We start from the raw sequence: 16,419 nt of genomic DNA, 5'->3' as shown, positions 1-16,419 counted from the left end.
ATATAGAACGGTTACTACTCATTATTTGCATCTAGCTCTTCAAGAATCGGTTTCAACAGGATAATGTTGATCAACAAATAAACTCTTTTGATCAACAAGGAACTTTATACCGATAATTGTTGAACTTGGCCAGCAAATAAAATCATCTCATGCATGCAATTTGACATTCAGTGTCCATGTTAACTTAATAACTTCTAGAAAAACAGGTATACTAGGGACATTGTAAATGCTACGATAAGCTCTAAATCTAAATAATTATTCCTCTCCATGTTCTTTCATTTTTTTCGGGGGGAGGGAGGGTCGGCAAATGGGCAAATGTCCAATCTGTCTTGCCATAAAAAGAGTCTCAACAGAGATAATTGCTTTGATTCTAAAGCACTTTATGATAAGTAGCGGTGTTTCTGGCCTCTCTTGATACGGGGCAAAATCTTGATTAGCAACCTCCCCTCCCGTCACCCAAAAATTTTCAGACTATTTTTCTTAGCAAAATATTAAATTAATAACAAAAATTTTCATTTATTCAAATCTGACTCTTCTTACTTTATATGGGTAAAAGGAAAATTTCAGATTCAATTTGCTTATGCTTACTGCCATCTACGCCCTCTTCTTTATTTTAATAAAAATAAAATTGCAAAGATTTCAAAATTATCATAAATGTTAGATTACTTATTTGAAATTTTACGCCCCTAAAATTTCTTCCCCCCTCCCTCCCGGGTTGTTAAACTTTCAAGTGACTTAGCAACCTTACATCTCATACCTAAGTATGAGCTACCTAAAAAAGTAGGAACATAATATATGTTTTTGTTTAAGTTACACAGTCATTTCTTACCTTTAAATATGCACTTCTAATTTACGTTAACAAATAGAGATTCTGTATTAACAGAAAAGTATAGTTCAGCATGAGTGATGGAACTTTTTTTGGTCATCAACGATTTTTTAATGTTAGGCTTATACGTTGTAGCGGCCATTCGATAGCAGCTGTCCAAACTTCCGTCTGCCAACCGGTTTCTCTACTTATTTTTGATGAATCTTGTATCAGAAAACCAAACCTTACACAGATGTGTTGAGCCGAACATTTGCTTCACCCGTAAACTGACCTGAACCAAAATCGGATATTGAATACTTTATTAGGTCAAACACTTTGAAGTGAAAGAAATTATTTATAAGGGAAGAAAATGAATCTGAATCTTTGAAAATGAATCTGTTTCACCTTCACTGCACTGTTGCCCTCTTCAAAATATTGCGTGACATTAGTATGGAATTCTTCAGTAATATCTGCAAAAAGAGATGTGACAAACTCCAAAAATTGGTTGGCTGACAAGTTGCCTGGACTCGCAAGCAAACAAGCAAACAAAGCATAATAGGGCCCATCAGCCTAGAGTCCCATGCGAACGACCCAATTTATAAGATCAGACAGTTACGGTATTTTAAATTAATTTATATAAGTAAAAATATTAAAAGGACGTTACGAACCAATACAACTAAATTAGTGTCCTTATTATTATTATTTTTTTATCTCGATTTAGGTACCTATGGTCCTGAAATTTTATTTGAAATGTCAACATGGCGTGAAATTATAAAGCTGACCAATGTAAAAAAGATTTTTGCGCCAATGTAAAGAATGGATATAATCATTTTTATTCTGCAACTCGTTGTCCTCCTTGGGGTACTCTTGGCGCAACCTACTCATCCTGAAAGTTTTATGCTGATCGGAGAAAAACAATATTTACCCTTTTTGGTTTTTTAAGAAATGATTCATTCTCACTAATTTGAATTGCCTCTCTACTTCACAATGACCTGATTTAAATTTCCGGTGGGTCTAATACTGCCAAACTTTTTTAGGTGAATTGAAGGCCTAAATTTGTCCCCCTCCTTGAACACAAAATATGAAGTCGCCTTGCCTCCTCGCCCTCCCCAAATATTCTGAAACTTTCAGCTCAATCTCCACAAGTTACCTTCGAAATGTTTCAGTTATGTCCCAGAGATAATCTGGATAGCAAGTTTTTTTCCATTTTCCTCTGCCCCTCCCCCTAAGTCAAAGTCCATTTGGTGCCACAGCATCCCCGAAAATTTCAACTCGATCCTTCATGCTGTTCCCGAAATATTGCACATACGTTATTTTGATAACCTGCACACTTGTAATTTCAAGCGGTCTACATCGTTACTTTACCGGGAATAGATTCTAGCACAGCAGGGCTATGTATGAGAATGACATTTGTAAATGAGATAGTAAATGAGGTTATAACTTGGTTTCGCATTGAATCAGGATTTAAACAGGATTGCGTTCGACCCCCATTTAAATGGGACACCCTATTGTGTTAATCTCGGTACATATAGTGTCTATCGATTTACGTCGCTATTTCCTCGGGAATTGATTCTAGTCCCATATAGGCCTAAAGTACAACTTTTACGAAGTTTATATAATCTGGCTGAACATAGCATCTTTCGATTTACCTTGTTGCTTAGCCGTAAATAGATTACAAGTCCCGTATCGGCTTACAGTGCAATGACGTTGAGGTTGGCTGACGAAACAATATATTTAGTCCCTACCCTTAACAAAAGCTTTGAATGCTCCCGACCCTCACCCTTTTTCCCGCAAAACTACCTGAAAGTTTCAACTCCATCCCTTGAGCCATTCACGAGAGATCTCAGATCGGTTGTTTGATAACCTGGATGTATTTATTGTCTTTTGATTTATATCTATCCTCTTCCCCAAGTCATAATTCAACGTCTACTTGCCCTATGACCCCGCACCCCCTCCAACACTCCCTGAAACTTTCAACTTTATTTCCCAAGCCGTTCCGAACATATTGCAGATACACCGTTTTAAAAACCTGGCAACACATAGTTTATTTTGATCTACCTTGCTAGTTACCCTGCATTGATTATGTGTTCGCATGGAAGCTTTTTGCACCAAACGGTTTCGATGTATTGTATACACATTTCTTAAACCCTACCACCTCCCTTCAAAACCAAATTTGAAGCCTCCTTGTCCTCCCTCCCCTTCCTTTTCCCAATAGCACCTGGAACTTTCAACTCCCTCGCCCTATCCATTCTGGAGATCCTCCAACAGCCCTTGGATGTTTCAACTTAATCCGCCTAGTGAAAATTCTGGTGTACATAATGGTATTTTGATTTACTCGTGTGCACCTGGAACTGTCAACTCCCTCGCCCTTTTCATTCGGGAGATATTTGAGATAAGCTACTTCAATGACCTTGGTACACGTAGTGTCTTCTGATCTACCTCTCCCCGCTTCCCAATTCAAAATTTGAGGTTCATTTGATTTCGACTCAATCCCCCTAGCCAACATTCTGGTGTACATAGTGGTATTTTGATTTACTCGTGTGCGCTTGTTGTTTCCAGAGAGTACCCTTGGGAAAATCTGGCAATGTTGGCCTAGCGAACGATCCCAAATAGCTCCTAACTGATCGGACAACCAAGATCAACCGAGGCCACCTTTTATTCTAAATCTATGAACGATGGGCAATTGTGGGGTAACTGTGTGGCAACGTTGTGGTAACACAATGTCGGGCAAATTTACCCCAGACAACTTGGGCTGCGTGGGGTAATGTTGATCAGAGGCATACTTATTAGATGTTTCGACGTTTACGAACAAAACGGCTATCTAAAAATTCTATATGACTGAATGGGGTTGCGTGGGGGGAGGAGAAAAGGAGACAAAAGGGGCGCTGGTTACCCTCTAATCACTTCAGGCTCTTAAAATAGCCTAAAGTGACTTGTAATTTCCAATTTGAGTCCCCTTCAAAATTTCTACAACCATCTTTTCTCTATGAAATAGCCGGGAAAAAGTTTTTGCCCTTTTCAGGCCTTTTGTCGGGCTGCATTTTGGACGAACAAATATTTCTTATATTTTCCTTCTGTATTGGGGCTCCCTTAGCCCATGGACTTAAGGTTTTGAGCCGATCGAGGAAAAGGGTTTTTTGTTCCCTTTCTGGGCTCAATTTTTTTGGGATGAGGGAGACCCTGCTATAAAGAAAGTTTTGCCCAAAGCTTCTCTTAGCTCAAGGACTTACCGCTGTAAGTTTCCAATGTATCAGTGAGAAAATGTTTCTGGCCCATTTTCAGAACCCCTAAACCCTGATTCTCCCAAACCAAAAAAAAATGATCCTCTTCACCTGGGGAACTATTCCTGAAACTTTGCGTCACAAGACACCCAAGACCTGATGCCCCCCCTCCACTATAAAACCTATCTGTAAACAATGGACAATTCGTATATTTTACGGCCCTTTCCCCAGGGACTTTAGGTGCCATGTTATCCCTAAATATATATTTATTGAACTTTTGGACTGTTTATAAACAAAATGACAGACTCAAAGCTTTGATCAGATGTCTTTGGGGGCTACGGGGGCTGGGTAGAAAAAAAGGGCACGAGGGGAGGGCTGATAGCCATCTTATCACTTTCGACTCTTGTAAAGGGTACTCGACCTTTCAGTTTCCAATTGTTTGAGCCCCCCTCCCAAGTCTCTGTCCTATATTCAACTAAATAGCCAGGAAAAAGTTTTTGCCCTTTTCTCACCATTTGTCAGGCTCCGTTTTGAAGGGGATCAACATGTTTTTTTTAATTCTTCTTCTGCATTGGGATCCCTCCTTGGACAAAGGACTTTTTTTTTCTTTTTTTTCTACGAAGACATTTCTTAACCTTGGGTTCCTCTTGGTCTAAGGACTTACGGCTCGAACTCGAAGTCTCAAACTCATCAGGGACAAAAAGTTTTTCAGTTCTTTTTCGGGTCCCCTAGACTCCCCTCGTAAAACAAACTGTGTAATCCTTTTGATTCAGTGAATAATCCCTAAAAGCTTTGAGCCACCAGACATTCGAGTCAAACATACCCCTTTTTTCTATTATGAAGTGGCAATTGTAAACGATTGGCACTTTACATTATGTTTGGCCCTTGCCCAGGGACATTGAGGGCTATGTATCCGCGAAAGCATATTTGCTGGATTTATTGACTATTCTGGACTAAATGGCTTTGACGCTTTGATCAGACCAAAATGCACATCAATGCTTTGATCAGATTTCTCGGGTTTTCGCGGGGGGGGGGGAGGGCTAGCATAAACGATCTTGGGAGGGGGCTGGGTACCATCCTTTCACTTTTGATTCTTTAGAAGGGTAGTGGAGCTTTCAGTATCATGTCGAATGAGCGATCCCCCTTCCAATTTTCCCCACTATGCGAAATGGCCAGGGAAAGGAAGGAAGGAGGAAAACCTCGGATGGCCTTTAGCTGCAATGAGTTGTTTTGTTTTTTCATTCGGTTATTATTTCTCGTCTGTAAGTTATATATGGTTAGTTTTTCTTTAAAAATTGCACATGTTCGATCTTTTTCTTTTTTCGAATTCGCCTGCTGACAAACAGACTGCTCTACTCTCGATAGGTCTATCCTTAATTTGTAGTTGCCCTTTCAGAAGAAATAGACAGTGACGAGATAATGGTGCATATAAAATAAAAATAAACTACGCTGAAGAGCATAATTGTACATCAAATTTAACCTGATCGTGCGAAAAATCAAATTTGTTAAAAAAAATTTGGCTTCTTCCCTAAAACGCCCAGCTAAAATTATGGTTTGGGGACTATATAATGTCTATTTAACTTAAGAAATATTTTACCATATTTTTTTTTCTTATTTATATTGTATATATTCTAGCTATTGGACGAGCGGCAAGGCCTGCTGCTCACAAGACTGGAACTAATCAGTCGTCCGATGACAATCGGGCAAGCCGAAGGATAAGTGGTAAGTGTTGCTTCTAGTTTATGTTTAATCAAATGGATGGTCTTTACTCTGTCTAATGGCAATCCTTTATTTCCCTGTGAACCTTATAAAAGTCTACTTCTATGGTTCTTTTTCCAGATAAACTTTCTAAGATCTCTTTAGAAGTTTCAGAAATCGCTAGTCTATATATTGTTCCCAACTGTGGATGTCCGTAAATTTGCTCATATGATTTAATCAACATCTTCACTGTGAATAGCCTTTCTTTTTTCGTCAAGCCTTGTTCCCTCAAATTGAGTTTAAGGAAACAAAGTGGTAAGCAAATTAGGAAGAGCAAAGTTGAATATTCCAAGATAGTACTACACATCAACACATGATAATCTCCAGAATGAAACTGAAAGCTGTAATTTTTCTCAACTATTAATATCATAACCATCAAGAGGTGCTTAATTCAACTGTCTCTATCTTAGCTTTTTTACATTGGAAATTTCTGGAAAAAAACTAAATTTTTGTTCTGATATTGGATAGATGATGCTGTTGGATTTACTGGAAGGACTAGGATTTAATTTTTAAATCTAACAGTGTCGATTGAAAATTGAATAGATAGCCTAAATTAAATGTTTTGTTAAGTCAATTGATTATGCTCAGGATTATTTCGGAATTGTATGTATTTAAAAGGAATAAAATATCGATGAAAATTAGTTACATGTTAGACTAGTACCAGTAAAGTGGTTGTTACAAATATACTGAAAGGAAAGAAAAACAACAAAATACTGAAGTTGGATCTTTGTGGGATTTATTTTATAATTAGATAAGAGTTGTTCACCATATATTTTTAACAGATGACACCAGCCTTTTGGTGGGGATGACGGACCAGGAACGCCATACCCATTTGTGGTAATTTTTGTTCGTTTTAAATTTGGCTTCGTTACTCGTTTTAGTTTCTATTTGGTTTGGCTTCATTTTTTCATTCACAGTGATATCTATTCATTTTATTTTTGACATCTTGTGTAAGCTAATTCTGCTGCAGAGCAACACTACTGCTTTCATAGTTTTCTTTTCTTTTCTTGTTTTTGTGGTCGGTTGCCTCTACCTTGTAACTCCTCTTAGGTATGACGATCATTAGATGGAGACAGAACCTATGAATTTTGCAACATTTACGGAATTCCAGGATTTCCAGAAAAACAAAACAACCTCAGCTCTAAAATAATCTTTTTAGTTACCATTTAATATCAGAATCGTGTAGCATAGAACTATCTTTTGTGAGACCTGAGATTCGAATATCAGTATCTCTTCTAGATTTCTAGGAAACCGTCGTTGAAAGTTTAATGTGGAAATCCTAGTTTCCACTTCTTTTTTCCTAGTTTCCACGAACTCCCTGAAATTTTGTAAGCATATAAAGTTTGGTTACCTAAGGTAGACTGAAATAAATCCTGCTGAATCCCCAACTATGAAGTCTTGCGCTTCAACCGACGAAAACAGTCATTGGTCTCAAATCTCTTGGAGAAAGTCTGATTGAATATAATGTCAAACTTCATGCAAACTTTCTCATGGAAGGTAGGTTTGGCTCTGAAGTGGCATACATTTCTGGAAATGCGTTCTGTCTTTCTCCTTTCTATTAGTTTCATGCCCAATAAGTTCCATCTGGATCTGAGAATTTTCGCGCAAAGGTTTGGAGGAGGGGCATACGCCTCTGTAAGTTTTCATTATTCTGTCCCATTGGCCCAATGTTCCAGCCCTGCAAGTTTTAAGCCGATCAGAAGAGAAAAAACAGCTTACATTTCTGCAGGAAAGTTGACGGTGGGGCTCGCGTTGGAGTGGTCACTGGTCCACTTTGTTCTTGCAATCATACAGATCGTAAATCCTTGCATGAATACGGTTCAAGCAAGATGTAGCATGCCTATTCTTCAAAAACTTTTTGGGTGGGGGTGAGGGTGGGTGTGAGATGCAATGACCCACTTTCATGCTCCAATTATATAGAGTGAAAATCGTTGCATGATTTCTTTTGAAACAAGATTTAACATGCCTTGCTTGTCAGAGGCAACGCTGTAGTGTTACCTATAGTAAAGGCCATACGGCTCCAACGTTTTATTATTTATGTATTTATTATTATTATTTTTTCTCAGAGGCACTTCATATGGAAGGGGTCGTCGTAGAAACTTCACTTGATTGGAAATCGAGAGTTCTAGTGCCCTTTTTAATAGTCGAAAATGATTGGAGGGCAACTAGCCCCCCTAATAAACAAAAAATCGCGAAGAAAGGAAGAAAACGAGGACAATTAACAGCCAGTTTCACCGTTACTAGGAAAGGGTCGTCCAATTTTAGTTTGGTGTTTTTATTTTAAGGTTTGGTTTTTATATTTTTATCAGTTTTATTCTGCACTGAGGACGGTCAAGCGGAGGTCTTGACCGAAATATTTGCATAATTTTTCAATTTGTTCACTGGCTGTTAATTGTCCTCGTTTTCTTCCTTTCTTCGCGATTTTTTGTTTATCATGATTAGCCAGTGTGGTCTCAGAAATTATTTACAACTAGCCCCCCCCCGCGCCCATCATTCCCCCTAACACATCCAATCGAAATTTTGAGATAGCCATTTTGTTCAGCATAGTTGATTTCTAGATAGACCATATATTTTTGAGGAGGACACTCCCCCACAACCCTCAGGACAAGGGTTTTAAGTTATGCCATGGGGGCATATAAGGTTTTTATAGAAGGCGTTGTCGTAGAAACTTCAAAACAGGCTCATTCGATTAGAAATTCAAAGGACTAGTGCCCTTTTTAATAGTCGAAAGTGATTGTAGGGCAACTAACACCCCCCCCCCGCCCACCATTCCCCAAACACATCCAATCAAAATTTTTAGATAGGAATTTTGTTCAGCTTAGTTGATTTCCGGATATAAAATATGTTTTTTAGGATGACACTCCCCAAAGGCCCCCGAGTCAAAGTGAGAAATCAATACACTGGGGGCATATACAAGGTTTTTATAGAAGATACGGCTAATGAAATATAAAAACCAGTACATTTTGATTGAAATTCGAAGGGCTGGTACGTTTTTGAAAGCTCGAAATCGATTTTTGTACACATGGGGCCCTCAACACCCATCATTCCCCCAAACAAATCACATCAACATTTTGAGGTATCTATTTTATTCAGCGTAGTTGATTTCCAGATAGAAAATATGTTTTTGAGGAGGACAATCCCCCACAACCCTCAGGGCAAGGGTTTTAAGTTATGCCTTGGGGGCATATAAGGTTTTTATTGAAGGCGTTGTCGGAGAAACTTCAAAAAAGGCTCATTCGATTATAAATTCAAAGGGCTAGTGCCTTTTTTAATAGTCGAAAGTGATTGGAGGGTAACTATCCCCCCCTCCCCCACGTCCATCATTCTCCCAAACACATCCAATCAAAATTTTGAGATAGCTATTTTTTCAGCGTTGTTGATTTCCAAATAGAAAATATGTTTTTGAGGAGGACACTCCCCCACAACCCTTAGGGCAAGGGTTTTAAGTTATCCCCTTGGGGCATATACGGTTTTTATAGAATGTATTGTCGTAGAAACTTCAAAAAATGCTCATTCGATTGGAAATTCAAAGGGCTAGTGCCCTTTTTAATAGTCGAAAGTGATTGGAGGGCAAATAGCCCCCCCACGCCCATCATTCCCCCCCACACATCCAATCAAAAGTTTGAGACAGTCATTTTATGAAACGTAGTTTTAAGTTTTGGAAATTAGGTCTTTGAGGATGACAACTCCCCCTTTACCCTCAGGGCAAGTGTTTTAAGTTATGCCCTGTGGGCATATAAGGTTTTAATAGAACGCGTTGTCGTAGAAACTTCAAAAAGGCTCATTTGATTAGTAATTCATAGAGCTAGTGCCCTTTTTAATAGTCGAAAGTGATAGGACGGCATCTCGGCCCCCCCCCCCCCCCGACGCCCTTCATTCCCCCAAACATCCAATCGAAATTTTGAGATAGCCATTTTGTTCAGCGTAGTTGATTTTCAGATAGAAAATATGTTTTTGAGGAGGAAATGACGTCAAATGACGGTGTCACTAAGGCTCAAATAGACTTCATTCTCTTACGCCAGCGCTGGAGAAGCTCCGTACAGGACTCTCGCTCTTACAACGGCGCGGACACAGGCTCGCAGTCTGGGTCTGACCACAGGCTTGTTGCTGCAAAAATTTTGCTACGTCTTGCAACTCGGAGGAAAAACAAACCCAAGGCCGGATTCGACATCGGTAAGTTCCAAGACAAAGAAGTTCGCCGGGCCCTCATTTTGGAACTGACTAACCAATTTGACGCCCTCTGTTCTGATGAAAACCCGCCCCCCGATAAGAGATGGAAGAGCTTTAAAACTGTGATTACAGAGACTGCTTATTAAATCTTAGGCCGAGAAAAAATCAAGCGACAGCACTGGATTACCACTAGGACCCTGTCAATAGTCGGTGAGCGAAGACAAAAGATGAGCGGCCCTAAAGCATGAGCTGCGCAGACAGGTAAAACGCTCTGTTCGTATGGACCGTCGCCAAATATGGGAAGATGCTACCGTGTCGTTAGAGAAAGCAGCACGCTCACATGATACCCGCAAGCTTTACCAGATCCTGAAAGAGTCCGTTAGTAAGAAAGCTGCTGTCTCAGAAATAGTCAAAGACAGATCAGGAAAAATCATCAGTTGTCAGAAGGAGCGCTTAGCAAGATGGAAGGATCACTTTCAGATGCTCCTAAACCCATCCCCATCATCCGCCCCTGATGCTTTCCCACCTGCCGTTTCTAAAGAAACCTACGACGTCGAGCTGGATACACCGACCAGAGCCGAAATACTAAAAGCGATCAATACCCTGAAGAACCACAAAGCCCCAGGTGAAGACGGCCTCCCCCCGGAAATGTACAAACAATGCCCTGAGGTCACTGCTGAACAGCTCCATGGCATTCTCGAAGAAGTGTGGAGGACCAATTCTTTCCCAAAAGATTGAAAGACATCAGTCATTCTCCCCTTCTATAAGAAAGGAGATAAAACCGAATGCAAAAATTACCGCGGAATAAGTCTTATAGACATTGCGGTCAAAATATTCGGGATTATACTCTTGAACCGCTTCAAAGGGGCAAGGGAGGAAAGAACCCGAGAAAATCAAGCCGGCTTTCGGCCAGGTAGAGGCTGTACTGATAATATCTTCGTTTTTCGCCTCATTATCCAGCAGTTTGAAAGGTACAATCTACCCCTGATCTTGATGTTCCTGGACTTCATTGCCGCCTTCGACTCTGTCACTCGCCAGAAACTTTGGAAGATCCTAGAGAATGACGGAATGCCGCTGAAGTTTGTTGAACTGATGAAGGCATACTATGACGCGTCAGTGAGCCGAGTTCGAGTCTATGGTGAAGAAACTGAAGAATTCCTGGTTGAGTTCGGAGTAAAACAAGGGTGTATCCTCTCTCCGACTCTGTTCAATTATTGCGTCGATTGGGTGCTTGAAAATGCACTGTCGTCCTATCCAGGAGTTCAGATCGGACAGAATCTTTCACTGACTGACCTCGATTATGCGGATGATGTTGGCCTCCTATCAGACCCCGTAGAAGCTCAAAACATGCTTGATAACGTGGTGGCCTGGGCAGACCTGATCGGCTTGAAAGTCAGCACAGAGAAAACGAAATTCATGGCTATTAACCACGACACAGGACCATTCACACTAACTGTCAATCAAGTTCAGCTGGAAAAAGTCAACTGTTTCACATACTTAGGCTCCCAAATATGTATTGACGGATCTTCCGACGCTGATATCCAACAGAGAATACAGAAAGCGCAGACAGTCTTTGCCTCCCTTCGGAAACCCTTATGGAATCGCCGCAAAGTCAGTGTCCGAACGAAAGTGCGAATCTACATGGCACTAGTCCACACCGTTCTCCTTTACGGATGCGAAACATGGTCGGTAAAACTACAGCATGAGAATACGCTGAAGGTGTTTGAGCATACCTGTCTGCGAAGAATTCTCAGAATACAGCTGCGTGACCGTATCTCCAGCACGGATCTACGTCGAATGTGCAATATTCAGAGAGATGTTGCGCTCACTATTAAAGAACGCCGTTTGAAATGGTTGGGCCATGTTTTACGGAAGCCGCCAGAATACTTGCCTCGCCAAATACTTCAAGTCGAGCCTATTAGCTCCTGGAAGAGACGCCAAGGAGGACAGAGGAAAAACTGGTGGAACCTGGCCAAATCAGACCTTGAACCCATCGGGGGATTCAGAAAGTTCGGACACAGATGGTCAACTCAGTGGCTTACTTTTGCAGAGCAGCTGGCAGAAGATCGCTCAACATGGTCCAAGAAGGTCTCCAAGATCATCGATGCCGGACGAGGTGGAAACGCCTGATTCCCGCCACAAGTACAAGTAAAGTAAGTACTCCCCCACAACCCTTAGGGTAAGGGTTTTAAGTTATGCCCTGGGGGCATATAAGATTTTTATAGAAGGCGTTGACGTAGAAACATCAAAAAAAGCTCATTCGATTGGAAATTCAAAGGACTAGTGCCCTTTTTAATAGTCAAAAGTGATTGGAGGGCAACTAGCCATCACCCCCATGCCCATCATTCCCCCAAACACATCCAATCAAAATTTCTAGATAGCCATTTTGTTCAGCGTAGTTGATTTCCAGATCGAAAATATATTTTTGAGGAGGACACTCCCCCACAACCCTCAGGGCAAGGGTTTTAAGTTATTCCCTGGGGGTATATAAGGTTTTTATAGAAGGCGCTGTCGCAGAAACCTCAAAACAGGCTCATTAGATTGGAAATTCAAAGAGCTAGAGCCTTTTTTAATAGTCGAAATTGATTGGAGGGCAACTTGCCCCCCCCCCCACACGCCCATCATTTCCCCAAACCCATCCAATCAAAATTTTGAGATAGCAATTTTGTTCAGCGTAGTTGATTTTCAGATAGAAAATATGTTTTTGAGGAGGACACTCTCCCACAACCCTCAGGGCAAGGGCTTTAAGTTATACCCTGGGGGAATATAAGGTTTTTATAGAAGGCGGTGTCGTAGAAACCTCAAAAAAGGCTCATTCGATTGGAAATTCAAAGGGCTAGGGTCCTTTTAATAGTCGAAAGTGATTTGAGGGCAACTAACCCCCCTCTCACGCCCACCTTTTCCTCAAACACATCCAATCAAAATGTTTGGACAGCCATTTTATTAAACGTAGTTTTAAGTTCTGGAAATTAGGTCTTTGAGGATGACACTTTGAAAAACTTTTCTTTGAAAATTACTTTTCTTTGAAAAACTTATTTTTCCGACAGTTTTTTTTAATTAATTTTTGTTTGTTTTTGATTGCAAATAGTTTCAAGTTTTTATGGCATAGGGTGGGGGGTTGCTTACTGTCCGATTATTCTTGAATTTAAAAAACGGATCTAGAACTTTCAATTTAAATCGAATGAGGCTTTTTTCAAAGTCTATACGATTACCTCTTTGATAAAAACCTTAAATAAAAAAACCTATATATGAACAATAGACAGCTTGCATAACTTGTGGACAGCGATTGACAACAATGAATGGATTGAAAAAATAGCTCCAATAAGGGGGTTTAGACCATTTCACTTGCTGATACAAAGGGATCACGACTGTTTGGAATTGACCTTAATAGGATTTTGTGTGCCAAAGCAATTTTACATCTGTCACAGAGTATGTATTTTAACCTTATAATTGGATAATTATAATAGATTTACTATATGTGCTTCCCATACACAGCTTTACCTTATCAATGTCGTTGGGGTTGGGGCGGCGTAGTTGGGATAAAGAAGAAAACTTTACCGTGGACAGTAGGAGAGGGGAAGGGTGAGGTTGGAGACTCATCCAATACGGGGCGGAACTTCACTTATCTCCTCCTCTCCCGATTTAGGGGATTAGACAGACTCATTGGGCTGTAGAATGTTGGACCATTTGAGCCCCCTGGGCCATCATTTGGGTGAGCCTCAACTCATAATATGCAATTTTGATTAACTCTTCCGTGTTATGTGCATATATTATTCTATATATGTTATTTTGAGTTATACTTTTATCGCATTGCGTTCATTTTTAAGCCTTGAGATAAAAACTGAAACATTAGCGTAGACAGTGGTTGGGAGTAGTCTCCCCCCTCACATGCATAATTGAACAGCCACAGAGAAAGTAATATAAAATAAATTAATCTGTCTTTTGAAAATGTCTTTTTGCAAAAGACACGAACAAAGTCGTCTAAAGGAACCTGAAGTGCTATCCCTGACATTTCCGTTGATTCTTTATTCCCGTTACTTTCAGATGTAAAATTTAAAATATTATCGAATGGGTTTAGTCGTCCCCTCCCTGAGTAATTCACATTTGAAAAACCCATCCAAGGGAAATTCCTCCCCCCTTAAAGAACATTTTCTTTTCCTGCTGATGATTCCCCCCCGTTAAATTCCACCCAGCAGAAATCTATGTATTAATTTACATTAATATCTATTGTATGTTTGTTTGCATTGATTGCTAGATTTTTTATATACCCCCAGGGCATAACTTACAACGCCTACCCCCGGTGGGCTGTGTTGACACCGGAGTTTTTTGTTATCAGAACTTTGAACTATTTTAACAAAAATGTCTATCTCAAAATTTTTATCTGATGCATTTAGGGCATGGAGGAAGGGGGGGGCTAGTTGCCCGCCAAACTCTTTTGACTCTTAAAAAGTGAAAAAGAACTTTCAATTTCAAATCAAATGAGCCCTCTCTATTGTTTATACGAGCTTCCCTTTCATAAGAAATAATGGGAAGGATTTGGAGATCATCCTCAATTTACCTGTTAAAGTTCAAACTCAAAACGACCAGAAATTACTATTAAAGAATAAATGAACAGAAATTAAATAAACAATCATAGCAAAAAACATACAACGAATAATAATATAAATGAATAAATAGATCTTAGATCGAGTAATGCTTAGATTGAATATGAAAATCAAGCTTAAAACGAAAAAAAATATTTTGCTATTGAATTATAAATGAAACTTAAGACGAGTATAAATTAAATAAACAATCAATGCGAACAAACATACCAATATATATATTAATGTAAATGAATAAATAAATTTTAAAACGAGTGAAACTTAAATTGAATTTACAAATCAAGTTTAAATTTAATACAAATAACTACAAACAATAGTTTGGGTATCACCTCACTGCAGAAGCCTAAAACCTACTGCGTCATTGGAGCTTTACTGAAAACGAATTATATTACAAATGTTTTCTTTTGTACTTAATATTGGAAATAAATGTTAAAATTACAGTAAAATTTTGAACTGAGCTTTCAGCAATTAATATCATTATACATCAAATATTCAGTTTAATTTATTATTTCTTTCCAAGATTGGTCAAGACAAATATAGTTTCACTACAAACAAAATTTGGATACTGCCCCCTTCTTTAACTGTAAAAACCTAAAGCCATCTGGCTCTTCACTGAAAACGAATTACTCGTATATTACAAATTTATTCTTTTCCAGTTCCAAGAGCATTGAAAATGAAAATAAAAATTACAGTGAAAAAAAATCTTGAACTGATGGATCTTTCAACAATTAATATTATTATATATCTAATATTCAATTTGATTTTGTTTATACTTTCCAAGACTGTTCAAGACTCATATAGTTATCAGTAAGGCGCCAATGACGCAGTAGGTTTTAGGCCTCTGCAGTGAGGCGATACCCAAACTCTTGTTTGTAGTTATTTTTATTGGGTTCAAACTTGATTTGCATATTCAATTTAAGTTTCACTCGTTTTAAGATTTATTTATTCATTACATTAATATATATTGTATGTTTGTTCGCATTGATTGTTTATTGAATTTCTGTTCGTTTTAAGGTTCATTTACACTTCAATAGCAAAATATTTTTTTCGTTTTAAGCTTGATTTTCATATTCAATCTAAGCATTACTCGCTTTAAGATCTATTTATTCATTTATATAATTACTTGTTTTATTTTTTTGCTATGGTTGTTTGTTTAATTTCTGTTCGTTTTGGGATTCATTTATTCTTTAATAGTAATTTCTGGTCGTTTTTAGTTTGAATTTTAACAGGTAAATTGTATCTCCTGAGCTTAAGTTTAAGATGGCCTTTACTTTTCTTTGAAAAACTTATTTTTCGGAATGTTTTTTTCAATTAATTTCTAAAAAAATCGACCGTGTGGGAGGGTGGTTTCGAGTAACCACGGAGGTATTTTGGTCCTCTAATCTCGCATGTGAAACTCTTTACGTCACTCATGTACAAGCAAGGCGCAACAACCACAAGTGCAATACTTGGCTCGTTTTTGCTCAGTCAGAAAATAGCTTGTTTTTTTAGTGAGTCTGGACATAGTATCATGACTCATGACATGACTTTGCATTGATTCTGGGCTTTGCGCCGAATAAGGACCCCAACTCAAGACTTAACTTGTTTTCATACCGAGTCATGTCACAGCGAGGATATCTTTCTTGCACCTAGTCATACTATTCTTTGACCTAGCTCGTTTTCAAACCAAGTCAGAACTTAGCTTGTTTATGCCTTGAATTAGAAGTTAGCTTATTCGTACACCAAAACAGAACCTAGCTCGTGCTTGTTCCTAATTAGGACTTAGTTTGTTTTTGCCTGATGTCAGTCCAAAGCTTGGACATAGCCCTTTCTGCTCATCAAACCAAGACTTGGCATCTTTTGGGCTGAATGTGAACATGACTCT

General features: G+C 39.0%; 1 protein-coding gene across 2 annotated transcripts in view; it reads left to right on the top strand.

Moving 5' to 3' along the window:
• The window catches only part of LOC148956381 (HMG box-containing protein 4), a 113,977-nt gene that overhangs the window by 75,830 nt on the left and 21,728 nt on the right, over positions 1 to 16,419 (top strand). For both annotated transcript variants that reach the window (XM_089095101.1, XM_089095099.1), the window contains exon 3: positions 5,662 to 5,748. In XM_089095101.1, the coding sequence (XP_088951227.1) occupies positions 5,662 to 5,748 (87 nt within the window). The remainder of the gene's footprint in view (positions 1 to 5,661; positions 5,749 to 16,419) is intronic.

The sequence above is a fragment of the Artemia sp. Qi Xiang Cuo genome, chromosome 1 (assembly GCF_049724085.1).
Source record: "Artemia sp. Qi Xiang Cuo chromosome 1, ASM4972408v1, whole genome shotgun sequence".
NCBI classification, from domain to species: domain Eukaryota; kingdom Metazoa; phylum Arthropoda; class Branchiopoda; order Anostraca; family Artemiidae; genus Artemia; species Artemia sp. Qi Xiang Cuo.
This window is presented reverse-complemented; position numbering and strand designations above follow the sequence as displayed.